The 15999-nt window shown below is 35.1% G+C and overlaps 1 protein-coding gene across 3 annotated transcripts in view; it reads right to left on the bottom strand.

Moving 5' to 3' along the window:
* Window positions 1–3186: 3186 nt before the first annotated feature.
* Window positions 3187–15999, bottom strand: part of LOC136831268 (beta-1,3-galactosyltransferase brn-like) — a 43911-nt gene continuing 31098 nt past the window's right edge. The window contains exons 1-3 of one of the 3 annotated variants that reach the window (XM_067091387.1): window positions 12721–12786; window positions 8709–8835; window positions 3187–8372 (exon numbers count right to left, since the gene is read on the bottom strand). In XM_067091387.1, the coding sequence (XP_066947488.1) occupies window positions 7301–8372; window positions 8709–8785 (1149 nt within the window). In that variant the 5' untranslated portion in view covers window positions 8786–8835; window positions 12721–12786 and the 3' untranslated portion in view covers window positions 3187–7300. Of the gene's footprint in view, window positions 8373–8708; window positions 8836–12629; window positions 12787–15999 lie in introns of those variants that run through there. The other 2 variants (XM_067091369.1, XM_067091377.1) reach the window with 2 other exon arrangements.

Genomic DNA, 15999 nt, shown 5'->3' with positions numbered 1-15999 from the left:
CTTGACAGTATTTTCTAAAACTTCAGAGAAATTAATTTACCAATGAACTTATACTTAAAATGGATGAAACAACAAAACTGACATCAAAAATACCAGTACACATTTATCATCAAGATGTGCCTGCATCCAAAATTCTCAAATTGGGTGAAAAAAATATATACATCCTTCAAAACTGTACAAAGTCCTGGGAAGATAACTTCCAAATGTCAACAAATAAGGGTATGAAGTAAGATTATTACCTCCTTGTTAAAATAATTGGAAGGGCAGGTAAGGATAGGAATGCTTACGGGGTTTCTGAGTAACGGAGACCGGACAATTTGCCGTAAACAAATTTGCCGTAGGACAATTGATTGTAAGACATTTTGCCATAAGAAAACTTGCCGTACGGATATTTTGCCGCAAGGACATTTCGCCGTAAAATGTATATGCTTTGTCATGTATAGATTAAAAAAAAAAAGAGAGAGAGAGAGAGAGAGAGAGAGAGAGAGAGAGAGAGAGAGAGAGAGAGAGAGAGAGTGAGTGAGTGTGAGTGAGTGAGTGAGCGAGAGAAAGAGAGAGAAGGGTCGTTATAAATTTTGACACCCGTCGTTAAATGTTTAAATTAGGTCATTACAAATTCGGTAGTTTACCATATTTTTTATTATTTTTTTTTTTTATCTTAAACCTTTGTATTATCTACTTTTATCAGTTGAAACTTAAACCCCTACGATGCCGTACACTATCAAAAGCACCAGAGGTTGTGATAAGCTCGTAGATGATTCCAACTTCATTTACAGGCAAGAAATAGAATATGGAGGCAAGGTTTATTGGAAGTGTGTTGAAAAAAACTGCAAAGCAAGAGTACTGTACATACAAGACGGAATATTGAAGAGATTTCAATCTGTAAAACTGTAAGTGAGCATACCCATCCAGCGCACCCAAGCAAACATAAAATGCAAAAACAATTGCACATATGAAAGAAAATGCACTGAAATCCCAGCTAGCTTCAAGATCATTGATTGGTGCTGCATGCGAGAATTAGAAAATGCAGGACACTCTCTTATGCCATCAACTTCAAATTTGTCAAGAAACATAAGAAGATGGAGACAAAAAGAAGAAAAGGCCCCTCCTATTCCAAGAACAAGAATCGGTTATGTAATTCCCAAGAATTTGCGTGTTTACAGAACGGAGAAAGATTTTTACTTTATGATAGTGGAATGGAAGATGAAAACAGAATGTTGATCTTTGGTACGATTGCAAGGTTACACGATCTAGAAAGACATACAAATTGGGCATGCGATGGAACATTTAAGGTTTGTCCTGAAATCTTCTATCAGTTATATACTCTACATGTCAACATAGGACATGCATGCATCCCACGAGTTTACGGTCTCCTTCGAATAAGACTAAGGAATCTTACAATACGTTTTTTCAAAAGGTTAAAGATTTACTCGAGTCCCTAGAACCTGAAAATCTAATGATTGATTTCGAACCGGCTAGTTTTTTAAGTTTTTCTGACATTTTCCCTTCTGCAAATGTAACAGGCTGTTATTTTCATTTCTGTAAGAATGTTTACAGAAAAGTGACAGATATTGGGCTTAAGGTTCGATATCAAAATGATTGTGCTTTTAATACAAAAGTAAAGTGCCTTATGGCACTTGCATTCATACCGCCTTCAGACATCATTGATGCATTTATAGAGTTGGTTGATGACGATGACTTACCACAAGAACTAGTTGCATATTTTGAAACTCATTACATTGGGGGAGAGAGAGGAGGATCTCGTCGTCGTAGAGTTTCTCCAACTTTTCCTATCGAACTTTGGAATGTTTATCAAAGAACCCTAGATCAGCTGGCTAATACCAACAATGGAGTAGAAGGGTTCCATAATGCGCTTCAAGCATCTGTGACCAATACGCATCCAAATTTATGGAAACTCATCAATGTATTGAAAAATGAAGAATATCTTTCTAAAAAGAAGATAATCGATGCAGAAAGAGGTGAAACAGCAGTCGAAACAATACAAAAATGTTTATAAGCGCATACTAAGTATTGTTAGAGGTTATGATCAAAATGCAAAACAACATTATTTACGAGCAATTGCTATGAACTTACATGATTTTTAGCTTTGAATTTTTTTTTTAGAAAACTTTTTAAATAAAGTGTGTGGTCTTCATTTTTTTTTATACTTTTCTTATATATAGTTATAATTAAATGAATACATGAAAATCAATGAAAAGTGATAAATATACTTGAAGATAACTATATGAATATAGTTACATTGATCTCTAAAAGAAATAAGCTAAAAACTAAAATATACATTTTACGGTGAAATGTCCTTGCGGCAAAATATCCTTACGGCAAGTTTTCTTACGGCGAAAAGTCTTACAATCAATTGTCCTACGGCAAATTTGTTTACGGCGAATTGTCCTAGCTCCCTGAGTAACAGTATAACAATCCTAGTTAGAGTTTGTACTGAAATACTTTAAGTAGTTTCATGAAATGAAAAATTACATGGACAGAAAGATAAAAAATAAAAATACATCCTACAAACCTACCTACTTCATCAATACATCCAAACCTACCTACTTTATTAATACAATCTCCCTGTTGCTTTCCAATACATAGACATCAACAAGAAAGCTAAAATACACCTCTGTTTCTCACCAGCATCTAGTGAAAGGCATTAAATAAGTCCATGCTTAAACAATGTAACTACCATGATTGAAGGACTGTACAAACTAACTTTAATAAGATCAAGGGTATCTCGGCATAAAAGATGTGGAAAAAGACTTAAACGTGGGAAGCAGAAACAATCTTTTACTTATAATGGCTGATAAATTCATATAAAAAATTTAATATGTACAGGAGTTTGGTTTTTGTACGCACAACCTATCTAACCATATACAACACTTACAGGACACTAAGTATACAATCTCACAACCATATAGACTAATCAGCACGAGTCTATAATTCTACACAGTGATCAACAAGTATCTTACATAATTAATACCCTGTACTAAATACCTCGTGGTCATTGCATCGCAAACACAAAATTTAAGATTGCCTGACCTCAATTAACATTTTCAAATATTTCAGCCTACTTTTAAAACACTGGTTGTGAACGAATAATATGAGTGACTTGCAGGAGTTTGATTTATAAGACTGTTACAGTTTACGTGTCAAGGTAAGCATTATCATCTCAAGTTTTCCATTACCTTAATTAACCATTTCAACTAAAACCATAGAGTTGCTTCCCCCTCTACTTTCAAGCACTGGAATCCTGTTTCCAGTGTTTCATGATTCCTGAATTTTTTTGTTTCTTCAATCATGGATTTAAGAAAAGATTTCTCTTTGCTTATCACTGACAAGTATTGAATCTCACTAGAAAAATATGTTGAAGTTACAGCATTCTTAAATATTTTTCAAGAAACTCCTGGGTTCTACTATTCTGGCTATCAAAAAACACTGCTATAAATCATCTAACCTTGCCCAGTCAAGGCTTTCATAACCATATCCTAGAACTCTTCTTGAGTCCAGTGAGTTTATCATTATTAAACTTGGATGTTGTATTCTACTTCTGTTTACGTCGCTATCTCAGTGGTTTACTATAACCACTTGTCATATCATCTTCCTAACTAATCCACCAACTGCTATGTCTTCCTAACTAGAGTTGAATCAAGAATGACAATGGTTTACACTAGTAAGAGTTGTGGTGATAGCAAGCACAATATGATGGTATTAACACTACAATAATACATACTTCACTAAGAGCAACTTTTAAAATGGCAAGTTCTACAAGCCTACATATCATACAGTTCACCTCACGTTAGCTTAGTTAATTTCACTTTTAAGTGAAATGGAGAAGTATGATTCTTTTAAAATATAACAGCAGGTGACAGGGACATTGTACCTTTCATTCTCTATTCCGGTAACAAAATTGAGTTGGAGGTAATTATTTTTAGGATTATTACAGAATCCTTGACTCAACTTTTGTCGAGTTGCTTTATATTATTCCACTTTTTTTAAATCGGTGCTAAAGGAATTTACAATTAAATCATTTTTTCAAGTGGGCAAAACAAATTTTTTTTGCTTATGGCTTGTGCTCATATCTATTGCAAATATACATAGTATATTTTCAAGTACAAATAACAACAAATATGTTAAACTTTAAAAAGAAAAACACAGAAATGGGATAAAAACCACGCAGTCATGCACAAGGTCTTAAAAAGTGTCTTAATACAAGACTCTCTCCCATTCTATCATCTTTACAGATGCAAAGAACAGTAAGAAAATGCAAACTTTTGAATTGTGGTTTGGCAACATGAATGACTGGCAAGTTTATGCCTACCTTCTACCTGGTATGAGACTGAACAGCGATCATGTACAAGGTACCTAAGTACTGGGAAGACACAATGCACCTTAAAAGTTCATAGGTGAAGTAACTTCTGAGTCAAATTCTATTCAGTCAGCCCTTCACTTGCACGAGATTCACTTATGTGGATTTGAAAACAAGCTGATGAATACTAAATGATACATTAATATTCTGTACATTATTTCATTCTATGTTCACAGTTTCCCTTCCAGGTGACTATATGGAAGCAACACAATTCTTAAATAAAAGAACGTGTTTTTATTACAGCTGGTGTGGTACAATATATATACATTAGTTAAAAGCTGTAATAATTGTGACAATACTAAGTAATGAACTTTTCCTTTAATGTCATTACAGTATTCCTTAAACAAAACAGTATAACAGCAATTTGCATACATATAAATTTCTGACTCACATTAGGATCGAACCCCAATCTCTAAAATGAAAGGCCAGGGCACACACGTAACACCCTGGCCTTTTATTTGAGACCAGGGTTCGATCTGATACAGAAATATATATTACATATTTGCATATGTAATACAAAGTGGCACCTCAACTTAATGGACTGTATGGGGTCTAGCCTCCCATTAAGTAAAGCTATCCATCACGCAACGATGACCAGGCAGTATAGCCTATGCAATACCTCAGAGCCACTGTAACAACTGTGCAAAAACCCCTCATTTCTTTTCTCTCCTGTTAAATATCATTATCCAATGCAAGTTTATGAGAGGGTCTTGCAAGCTGTAAAGTACTGTGCAGTAATGAATGCAACAATTACAAACATAAGCAAATATAAAAAAGCACCATATGCACTGCATGTGTGCTGGTACGTGCATTTTTATGCTGAATGATAATGGACAAGTAACTACAGTTTGTTTTAACAGCACGACCTCCTACAAAGGCATTCAGAGAAAAATTGATGTGATGCTCCCGAGATGGGGTACAGTATGGGAGGTCGACTACTCCTCCCTCACACCGCCATCTTGGCCATCCCCTGATTACACCAATTCCGTGCAACTTTTTTTTAGCCGGACTCCACCTGACACTAGCGAATGTCCCCTTATGTTAAGACCGCAGGTTTGTTAGTTTTGAAAATGTCAACAAAATGCCATTTGAAAATTTTAGATCTAATTGTATTGTCATTTATTATTTTAACATTTTAAATTCTAATATATACATTTCTGTAAACAAGTAAAGTTCTAACGCATAAACTTTCGACATAACATTGATAAGGAAAATGTTACGCTTGATTTGTTTAGTCAGGAATCATAGAATTAAATATCAAACATTTTTTCAATGTCCCTTTCATACTAGCTTAGTATGTATTGATTATATTCATGAATACATTAATTTTCATACAAATAAAGGTATTAGCATTTAAATAAATAATTTTAAAGCATCTATATGCATGTTATTCACTGCTGACTATAACTACAAGTTGAAAATTCAGTCTAAAAGGAATTATACGTTTGTTTGGACGTGTGGTCAAAAGACTATCCCCTGATGCATCATCTTTTAAAATTTTCATTCTAAGGCCTGGAAATAAATGAATAAATCTTCATATGTATACAAATGAGATGTTTATCATAAAATTAAAACTTGGCAATAATTTGATTAAAGATTCATGAATAAGAAAGAAAATGTAGCACAGCAGAAACAAACCCAAAGTACTTTGGTTTTAGTATGCTTGCATCAGCACAGACATAAAAGATCACATTTTGATACAAAGAGAAGACTCCTCGCGAGGCAGGCACACACGATGGGTTAGAAACCCTGGGAAATAAAAGAAGCTACACAGCAGGTTTAAATAGGCAAGCATTAGCAATGTTCATTTCAACGTCTGATAAGTCTGGCGCACTTCCTGGATTATTCCATCAAGTACAAAATACGAAGTTTAATTTTCTAGACTCAAACGTGTCCAGTCGATAATTTGAAGTCTGTTAAGCTGAGGTGATACTGTAATCAAGAGACTATTTACAGCATGCACTGCACAGGTACATGAGAATATAAGTAGATTATGTATACATATGCAAATACAGTACCCTTATTACACCACTGTATACAAGGAATTTGAAAATATTTAGATTCTGTGACACCTGGGGGTCTTGAAACATAGACATTCTGTAAGTTAGGGGCTGACTGTACTACAAGATGGATATTGCACACTTTAACATGAAACTTAATTCTGTACACTAAGTTTTGTAAATGAAAGACTATTAATATATACTGAAGCATTCAAAACAGACCCAGTGACATTAACAACCTAAATCAGCACAATTAAAAATATGAGGAATAAAAAAACTTAATTTACAATAACAATGCAATGTCCCAAATAAAAACACTGCAGCATTACAGTAAGTCAATATCTGGTAAAACAATTTATGTTACAAATACTACCTGTATCTATAACCATCAGTCAAGCTATACAACTTTGAAATTTAAAAATAATTTGCTTACTGGCAATTCTCCTTAAAGGTATGTTGTTCTCTCTGCCGAGTTCCCTACCAAACTGAATAAAATAATGAACTTATTGTATAAAAATACTTAAAACTGTTAGCTGAATAAAATAATGAGCCTATTGTATAAAACACTTAAAACTGTTTATCTTTTTGAGATAGTCTTCATCCTTAAAAAATTAACTCACACACAAACATCCCGACAGTTATACAGATAATAAAAACAGACTAGAGAACTTGTTTAGAAAAAGGCAATACAAAAATGACCCTCTAATTAAAACAAAAAAATGTTAAAATCAAAGTGTGAGAAATGTTCCATTCATGTGATCTGGAAGAACTAACAACTTCCTTAAATGCTAAGAGATTCATCCCTTGCTAAGCCTGTCAGAATAATTACACCACTGCAAATTACTTTTAAATTCTGATAGGACATGTCTTGATTAGCAGTTATAAAAGAAGGCATCTGTAACAACTCTGTGCTTGTGAAAATTTATGAATTTCCAGCAGATCTTTGTTCATTCCATACTTCAATTAACTTTTCTGGCTCATCAAAGCCATGAGAAGCTATGACCCATTTGTAACCATCCCTGTCGTAAGTTCTGGGATAAAAATAAAACTCATCATGGTGAAAGATTTTGAGATCAGCTTTTTTAGCAGCCATCCCAAGGAAAATATCATCAAAGCGGAAATTACTGGTATAAATACTTCCAAAATACAGTCTCTCTAAACTTCTACGTGATAATATATAAGAGCCTGCTGTGACATAAGGAGGCCAATGAGAATAAGGATACTCGTCCAAAGTTACATACCACTTACTGTAAATCCATCTGATTGGTCGAGAACTCCTGAAGACATATCCTGCGAACAGATCCTCCTTATACTCATTCACAGCCTGGACTACATATTTTTCTAAATACTGTGGGTAATTGACCGGATCCCTGAGGAACCTCAAAACATTCCTTGTTGACACGTAATAGTCGTCATCTACGAAAAAAAAATACTTCACTCTGGCACAGTTATGAAAAGTCCAATGTAGTCCCATCATTGTTTTGAGTGTGTTATTAAAGTATGAATCAATGAATTCCGCCTGGATGATATCCTTGTGGCTTGAACTTTCTTTTCCCACTTTCTCTTGCAGGTCTGGCCTACCAGGTAATGTGCCAAGTAGAAAAACTGTCCTAATTTCAACATCTGAAAACCTGTTTTCAAAACCCCACGAATTGCGTATGCTTTTGCGTTTCTCAAAGTTTTGTAAAGCCGACTTCACCACATACATCAGTCGAATATTATCATTAACCTCGCACTTTTCTTTACAAGAATGAGTATAGGAATACTGGAATTCGTTAACTGGTGGAACCTTCGCAGCATCACCCGATTTGATTTGCGATATTAAAAAATCTAGAGGGTCACTTGGTCCCCAGTGTATATAATAATAATCGTACGACCAAGTCAAGGCATACTGGTACAAACCTGACAGGTATAAAAGGGTCAGGGCAATAACAGTGCACCCGGAAACAAATGAACATTTACGTCTCGACATGCCTCTCATTTTGAACAACTGCCTGAAAAGAGAACATCATTGTAAATACAAGGAAAAATATTATCCTTCACAGTACAAGTTATTCCTTATTTATCTATGACAAAACTGAACAAATTCAGTTCTTATTCGCTTTGTACACAACATCTATTTATACTGCAAGCATCTCCAACACCTCTAAATTGATTCCAATAACCACATCGACTGTTACTTAGGATGGCTAATGAATGGTGAGACATAAGTTGAAATCTTAAGTTAAAAATTTAAAATTGTATTTGCATAGGAACAAAACCTTCCTTTAAAATTGCTTCTATGATCCTAAATATCTTATAGCTAAAACAAGGTAATGTGCAACTCTTACCAAGATCGACAAATGCTGACCCATATCCTGTGAATGCTGTTGTTAGTGGGGTGATACCTAGAGTAATTAGTGGGCATGCTTATTTCCCATCTTTCATCCTTGACTTGCTGTCCGTGTTTTGTATTGCCTAAAAGGAAATATGTACATGTAAATAGTTGTAACTCATCAGAATATCAGTTTTGCAGAAAATTCAAGTGACAACTTAAAGAGTTTATAATGAAGAAAAAAAAAAAGGAAATTCTGAGAAGTATATACACCCTATTATGCAATATATATTTCTCTCTCTCTCTCTCTTTTGTTCTCATTTTGTTTTATGTTTAGCTTTGTGACGTACCTAATTTATGATAATTTCCTTAATTCAAAAAAATTCATAATTCTGAACAATCATAACGCTTCCCTTGAAATGAGAGGAAGGCCATGGGCAATCAGGGCAATATCGCAATCCTCAGATCCTTTCTTGGTTGGAAGGGGCATGAAAATAAGAATGCTAGATTCTCCAAGAATGAACTTATTCTTTTCATAAAAAAAATGAGTGACTTGTGATGAAAGCTAAATGCAGAAACTTATTATTATAGAATATAGAATTTAGGCCAAAGGCCAAGTGCTGGGACCTATGAGGTCATTCTGTGCCGAAATGGAAACTGACAGTAAAAACATTGTAAAGCTGTAACAGGAGGAATACCTCGCAGTTGCACTACAAAACAAGTTTAGGAGAGGGTGAAAAGTAAGATGGAATAAAGACAACATGAAACAAGGTACAGTAAAAGGAATCAAAAGGGTTGCAGCTAGGGGGCTGAAGGGACACTGCAAAGAACCTTAAATAATGCCTAGCAAAAACTTACTTGCTGACAATTAATATTTCATGTTCTGAGAGCCAAAATGAGGATGATAAAGGACATGAGATGTTTTAAAATGAACTTTATTAGCTTATATATTTTCCTAACACTAACAAGATGATTAAATGGGTATGAAAGCCAACTGATGCTGGCTTCTTTCATATGTATGCAATGGGACTGGCAATAACAATCAGCAATATCCTTACCACCTTAAGGAATTCTGATTGAAAAAATTGACCATACATTGATTTAAGCCATACAGGGAGCAGCCAGTCGATGAGTATGTTAGATTCTCACAATGGAAGCGGCTAGGCCATGTGTGTAGAAGACAGGGAATAGTATGAGATACACCAGGATGGGTTGCCCATGGTAGAAGAGGTAGAAGTAGGCCAAAGGAGACATGGTTAAGGACAATGAGGCGGGAAGCAGGAGACGAGTGTTGGGGAGATCTTGAGGAGTTAGCCCAGGACAGAATGTGGTGGCGTGAGTTCATCAAGGCCCTATGCATCCCTGTGGGTGCCACAGGAAATGATTGATTGTATATATATCGTCATCAATAAAATCTCTGTAAGGCAGAATGTTTAACAACTTCATGAAAAACCATATAGCATCAGCTTAAGATGCTGAAGGACATGCCCAAGACTGTCCATCTCTCCAACATTACATCATTTACACATGGATCTCTCATTATTTCCCTTATGGTAGGGTTATAACAATTGCAAAAAAAAAAAACTCACAACAAATACATCCAAAAGTAACCTAATCTTGTATACCACAACCATCTCTTAATCTAACCTGACCAACAGCAGCGTGTCATCCAAGTGACTATCCTATTTGCACTGGCACGGCAATTTTTTATTTGTAATCATTCCTTTTTACCTTTGCTCAGTGAAAGACATTTTGGAAATCCATAGATAAACTAAATGGGACACAGAGTCTTAAAAGTTAGGTCAAGGTATTTGTCAGTTGATGGCTAAGCCTGAGGTCAGGTTATGAAAGTTGGGAAGTGGGAGGGGAGGGGTGTGCAACAATGTCATCATGACTGTCCTGACAAAATCTCCTGACACATTTTTCCTGAAGCAACTTTGATAAAACTTTTAATAGTTATGTAATTTTCCCTTTTGAGGTACATACCTTGGGCAACTGCCTAACTGGCCCTAATGGTAGCAACACCACTGCTTAAAGTAAGAAATATTTTGTCTCCAATGCAAGGCATAATTAGGAAAAAGGGGTTAGTTCATTTAATAATTTTAACCCAGTGTGTAAAGTAAGCTTGGGATGAATTTATACTTTACATCTTTAGGATTTACAGCATTCTAAATAATTTGCAAAGTTTGGCAAAACTGAAGACTACTCCCGTGCCCCTCTGATTCGGTAACTATTAGTTTACATGCAAAATGGGTGCCATATTTAGTACCAGCCCCTTCTGGATGAACATAAAAACACAAACAACAGTCAATATCATAAACATAGAAAAGCAAATAAAAAAATGAAAATGGCGGTAAATATTACAATTGCCCACTGGCTGGAACCAGACTACAGTATAGTAGTCTTCATTTTCAGTTTTACTGCAAAGGGCACTGGAGGGGGCTTTGCCCCTGAGTCAAAGACCCTTGGGTCTGGTAAGACTCGGTGCCCTAAGTTGAATTAGAGAAGTTAAGGTTAGGACATAACCATGTAATTTTCTCTTGTGACTCAAACTACTCCAGGTTAGGTGCAAGAACAACGGGGAAAGGAGGTGGGGAGGGAAAGACAAAACTGTAGTCAGGTTGGACCTGGTGCCCTAGGATAGTTTAATTTTTGTAAAGTAACACGAGGATGCATTTCTGGGCCAATGGCCAAGTGCTGGAACCTGGGAGGTCCTTCAGCACTGAAAGGGAGATTAAGAGTAAAAAGGTTGGAAAGGTGTAACAGGAGGAAAACCTCACAGTTGCACTATGCAACAATTGTTTAGAAAGGGTGGAAAGTAATACAAAAGAAAGAGAATATGAACAAAGGTACAGTAAAATCAATGAAAAGGCTGCAGCTAGGGGCCGAAGGGACGCTGCAAAGAACCTTAAATAATGCCGGTAGAACTAAGTATTAGCTCCGCGTCAGGTATTACCTTGGAAATTGACTTTTTCTATGCTATTTTCTTGTTTATCAAGAATTTACCATTATTTTTTGTTGGTCGACTATAATTAACCTAAGAACTGATTGTTTTTGCTATTGCGCATGCGCAATATAGGGGAACTTTTGGTAAAAAGTGCCATTTCCTTCATTGGGGGTTCCAGGGGGCTCCCCCGGCTAAGTAACACGGCCTACTAGGTTAGGTTAAGTAGGGTGCATTGGGTTAGTATAGTTCCTTTTATAATAGATGTCCATAGCCAATCCCTTCTTGAACGTATGGCTCCCTAACATCTCTTGTATTCGCGGAACCGTTCCATAGAGTCCGTGCAGAGCTAATACAGTACTTATAAATACCGTAATGTCTACAATACACTGCATGAGGTGTACTGACAGCACCATCCCAACATAGGAGAAATTAACCTTGTGAAATCTCTATCTTTTAATACTCTATGGGAATGTACATGTATCTTGTTTTCGTCCACTCCGAAGATAAAAGAAATTATAAATAAACCTAGTTTAGGCTACACTGACCTAGGGTCAGGTGTTTCCACCCTCGCAGGTAGGCTAATGTTCCATATATAATATGGAGTCGGTAAAAGAAAAAAAAACACAGTTAACTGCCCTAAAAATAACGAACAGAAATGAATAAACCACAGGATAAAAGTCTTCATAATATATGCTTAATAAATTAGGAGAAATATAAAGGGCCTTGCAAGACGGTAGGTCCATTTCCGCTGAGGAAATTGCAAATATGTATATGTATATATATTGACATTATATACGTATACATATTTCCGCTAAAGAAAGTGCAAGAAATAAAATATTAGCTAAAAAAATTGCACAAATATAAATTTAAATATCCTACGGGAATCCAACCAAGCCTCTAGGAAAACGTTATCCATTAACTAATCTCCGTTGATTTAGCTCCTTACTTTAACCAAATTAACAATCAAGCAAACAGAATTGAAATTCTCACCGATAGAATATTGCAACGGAGAGATACGGTTGATAAAAGGCTGAAATAACGAAAGAAACAAGAAACGTGATAGATTCGATCAGTCACTGACCTGAGCGGCTGAGCCACCCGTATTGTTTACATTCAGACGTCGGAGAAAGACAACGATGGAGCAGCAATAAATATTAGATCGCGATTCCGTTTTCAACATTTACATTTTATGGGTTTGAATTAATGTTTTACATCAGCGAATTACACTATGTTAGTCCTATTTTAACTAATTATGTCAGTCATAATTAAAATAAATTATGTTAGTTCTATAAGAGACGGCGCATTTTTTAAATTACAGTTTCTATCAGCGAATTAAAAACAATTACAGTTTCTAGGTCAGAATCATTATTTCATATCTGCGAATTAAACTAATTATGTCAGTCCTAATTAAATTATGTTAATCCTAATTAAACTATTTATATTAGTCCTATAATAGACAGCGCATCCTTTATTTTTTCAATTACAGTTTCTGGGTTGTTATAGGAAACTGTATTACTCATCATTTTACATCAGTCGATGTCAGTAGTAGATACCTCGCAATTTTCAACTTTTACAGATTTTGGATCAGAATTTATATTTTATGTATCGGTGAATTAAACTATGTATCGGTGAATTAAACTATGTTACTCCTAACTAAACTATGCTATTCCTAATTAAACCATGTTAGTCCCAATTAAACTATGTTTGTCCTAATTAAACTAATTATGGTAGTCCTATAATAGATGGCAGATACTGCATTTTTTAAATTATGGTTTCTAGTTTACCATAGGCAACAGTATTACTCCACATTATTTTACATCAGCGAATTGAATTAAATTACAGTTTCTGGGTCAGAGTATTACTCATCACCATTTTATACCAGTAGATAGCTCATTCCTTTTCAACATTTACAGTTTCTGGGTCAGAACCAATATTTTATGTCAGCGAATTAAACTAATTATGTCAGTCCCAATGAAACTAAGTTAATCCTATAGCAGATAACACATCTTTAGTTTTTAAATTACAGTTTCTGGGTTGGCATAGGCAACAGTATTACTCTACATATTTTTTTTTATATCAGCGAATTAAATGAAATTACAGTGTCTGGGTCAGGCACTAGTATTGCTCTGAATCATTATTATTTTATATCAGCGAATTAATATAGTGTTAGTCCTATTGCAGATAGCGAAACTATTTGAAAAATTACAGTTTCTGGGTTGACATAGATAACAGTATTACAGTACTCTACATCAATATCTTTTATCAGCGAATTGTACTATGTTGGTCCTTTACAGTTTATTCTCATGGTTCAAACACATTTACTGTTTCTGGGTTGACATAAACAATGGTATTACCATAAGTCATTATATCAACGAATTAAATTAAGCTACAGTTTACTTGCATGGTTTTATAGCACTGACGTCCCAGCAAACACACAAGTGTTGGTCATACATTGGTCCAGTACTGGACTTCCTGACTTCTGGACATTAGCACAATACTCCCTAAAATGGTCAGAAGCATTGGTCCAGTTTATATCCGTTTGCACACTGGGCCACCAATGACACTGTATCGAAACAATTTTGGGCCGATACATACGATCCATAATCATCCCAATGCATGTACTGGAATGGTACTGGAACGATTATATACCACTTGACTGCATTGGGCTGATACTGGCACGATTACCAGTATCCAATTTAGGTTTCGTTATGGATTGCCATAATCAGTTTTAAATTGTTACCAGCCGTTTTTCCGATGCATGTACTGGATACGGATTGGCCTAAATAAGGGGATCCAATTTCATGCATTGGGTAAATAATGCAATAATGAATGACACTCAGTATGGGCTCCTCAAAGGAATTCCAATGCATGACAGCTTCAGGTACCTGTTCCAATGACAAAATCCACAATTATGTTTTATGCATTAAATACCTATGTATAACACAGGTAAAAGAATAAGAAAAACAGAAGTCTTAGGCACTTTGTTCAATGGTTCTTCGACACCTGTAAGAAGCCCTGGACGAACTGATATAGACTTATTTTTTCTTTTACCGGCATTATACAGTTACATGCATAAAACATTATTTATATAGTTACTTGTATAAAACAGTTATATAGTTACATGCATAAAACATTATTGCATAACTTATTTTCAAACTTTAGCCACTATAGATATAATACATTTTTTTCATATAGATATATAGATATATATATATATATATATAGATATAATACTATAGATATAATACATAGATATAATACCATAGATATAATACATTTCTTTCATATACTTTTCCTGGCAAAAATTTTACCTTCGTGCATCTGTATATTGAAATATTCATCTAAATTCATTTTGATCAAAATACTATAGGGTGATGGTGGCAAGCATTAAAGTTATTGTACAAAATTATTTAAAAATATAATTTAAACACTTTTTAGGGCCACCGCGAACGAAGGAAGTTAACTAGGCTGCTAAAATTCTACCCTTCCTCATTCTACAATTCCTCATGAATTATCACGGTGGAAACTTCCTTTCGAAAGATATAATATAACGATATAAAGGGAAACTCATAAGATAACGAAACGTAAAAACCACGGCTTTTCTAAATATGATAAATACCCTTCATGCAATAGAAACAAAATAAAAAATTAGTTTGCACGTTTTCACTCCCTAATGCACTGCAGTGCCCTGGAATAACGAATACAGCAGATCCACTTCAATTTCATGGTGCCATTTCAGAAACCTCATTGTAAGATACCGTGCTGACCTCTCCTTATCTTTACCCCTACCGGATTGGCAATAAAACCCATCATGTCTAATCACTGACGTCAGTGCTTTATATTAATCAGCTTTCCATGATGAGACATTACCAAGAAACTTTCGTGAGAGTAGGACGAGTCTGTGAAGTGCTCTGTGAACAGTGCCTGACTTGAGCGACGTTCAAAGTGAACACGAAGAAGAGGAAGGGAAGAGAGAACACAGACTCTAGAAATTAAATCAAGTAGAGCAGGGGTTCCCAAACTAGGGTACATGTACCCCCAGGGGTACATTTGCACGTTTCAGGGGGTACATTTGGTCTGAATGTTTTGGATAATAATCAAAAGTTATGTATTGTATGTGCTGGATCAAAATATAAAATACCTTAGTAATTGCTTTATTTCTGTTATCACCATTTAAGATACCTATGTAATCTACACATGCAGACTCCATAAATCTAAAATATCAAAATATTAAAATGTTCTTTTTTAATATTAAGCTTAATTTTTAGTGTTAGGGGTACATGGGAACCTATAAAAAAGCCCAAAGGGTACCGAGGAACAAAAAGTTTGGGAACCTCTGAAGTAGAGGCAAGATCAACCT

This window comes from Macrobrachium rosenbergii, chromosome 4 (assembly GCF_040412425.1).
Source record: "Macrobrachium rosenbergii isolate ZJJX-2024 chromosome 4, ASM4041242v1, whole genome shotgun sequence".
NCBI lineage: Eukaryota > Metazoa > Arthropoda > Malacostraca > Decapoda > Palaemonidae > Macrobrachium > Macrobrachium rosenbergii.
Note: the sequence above shows the minus strand (reverse complement) of the source record. Positions and strands in the feature narration are given on the sequence as shown.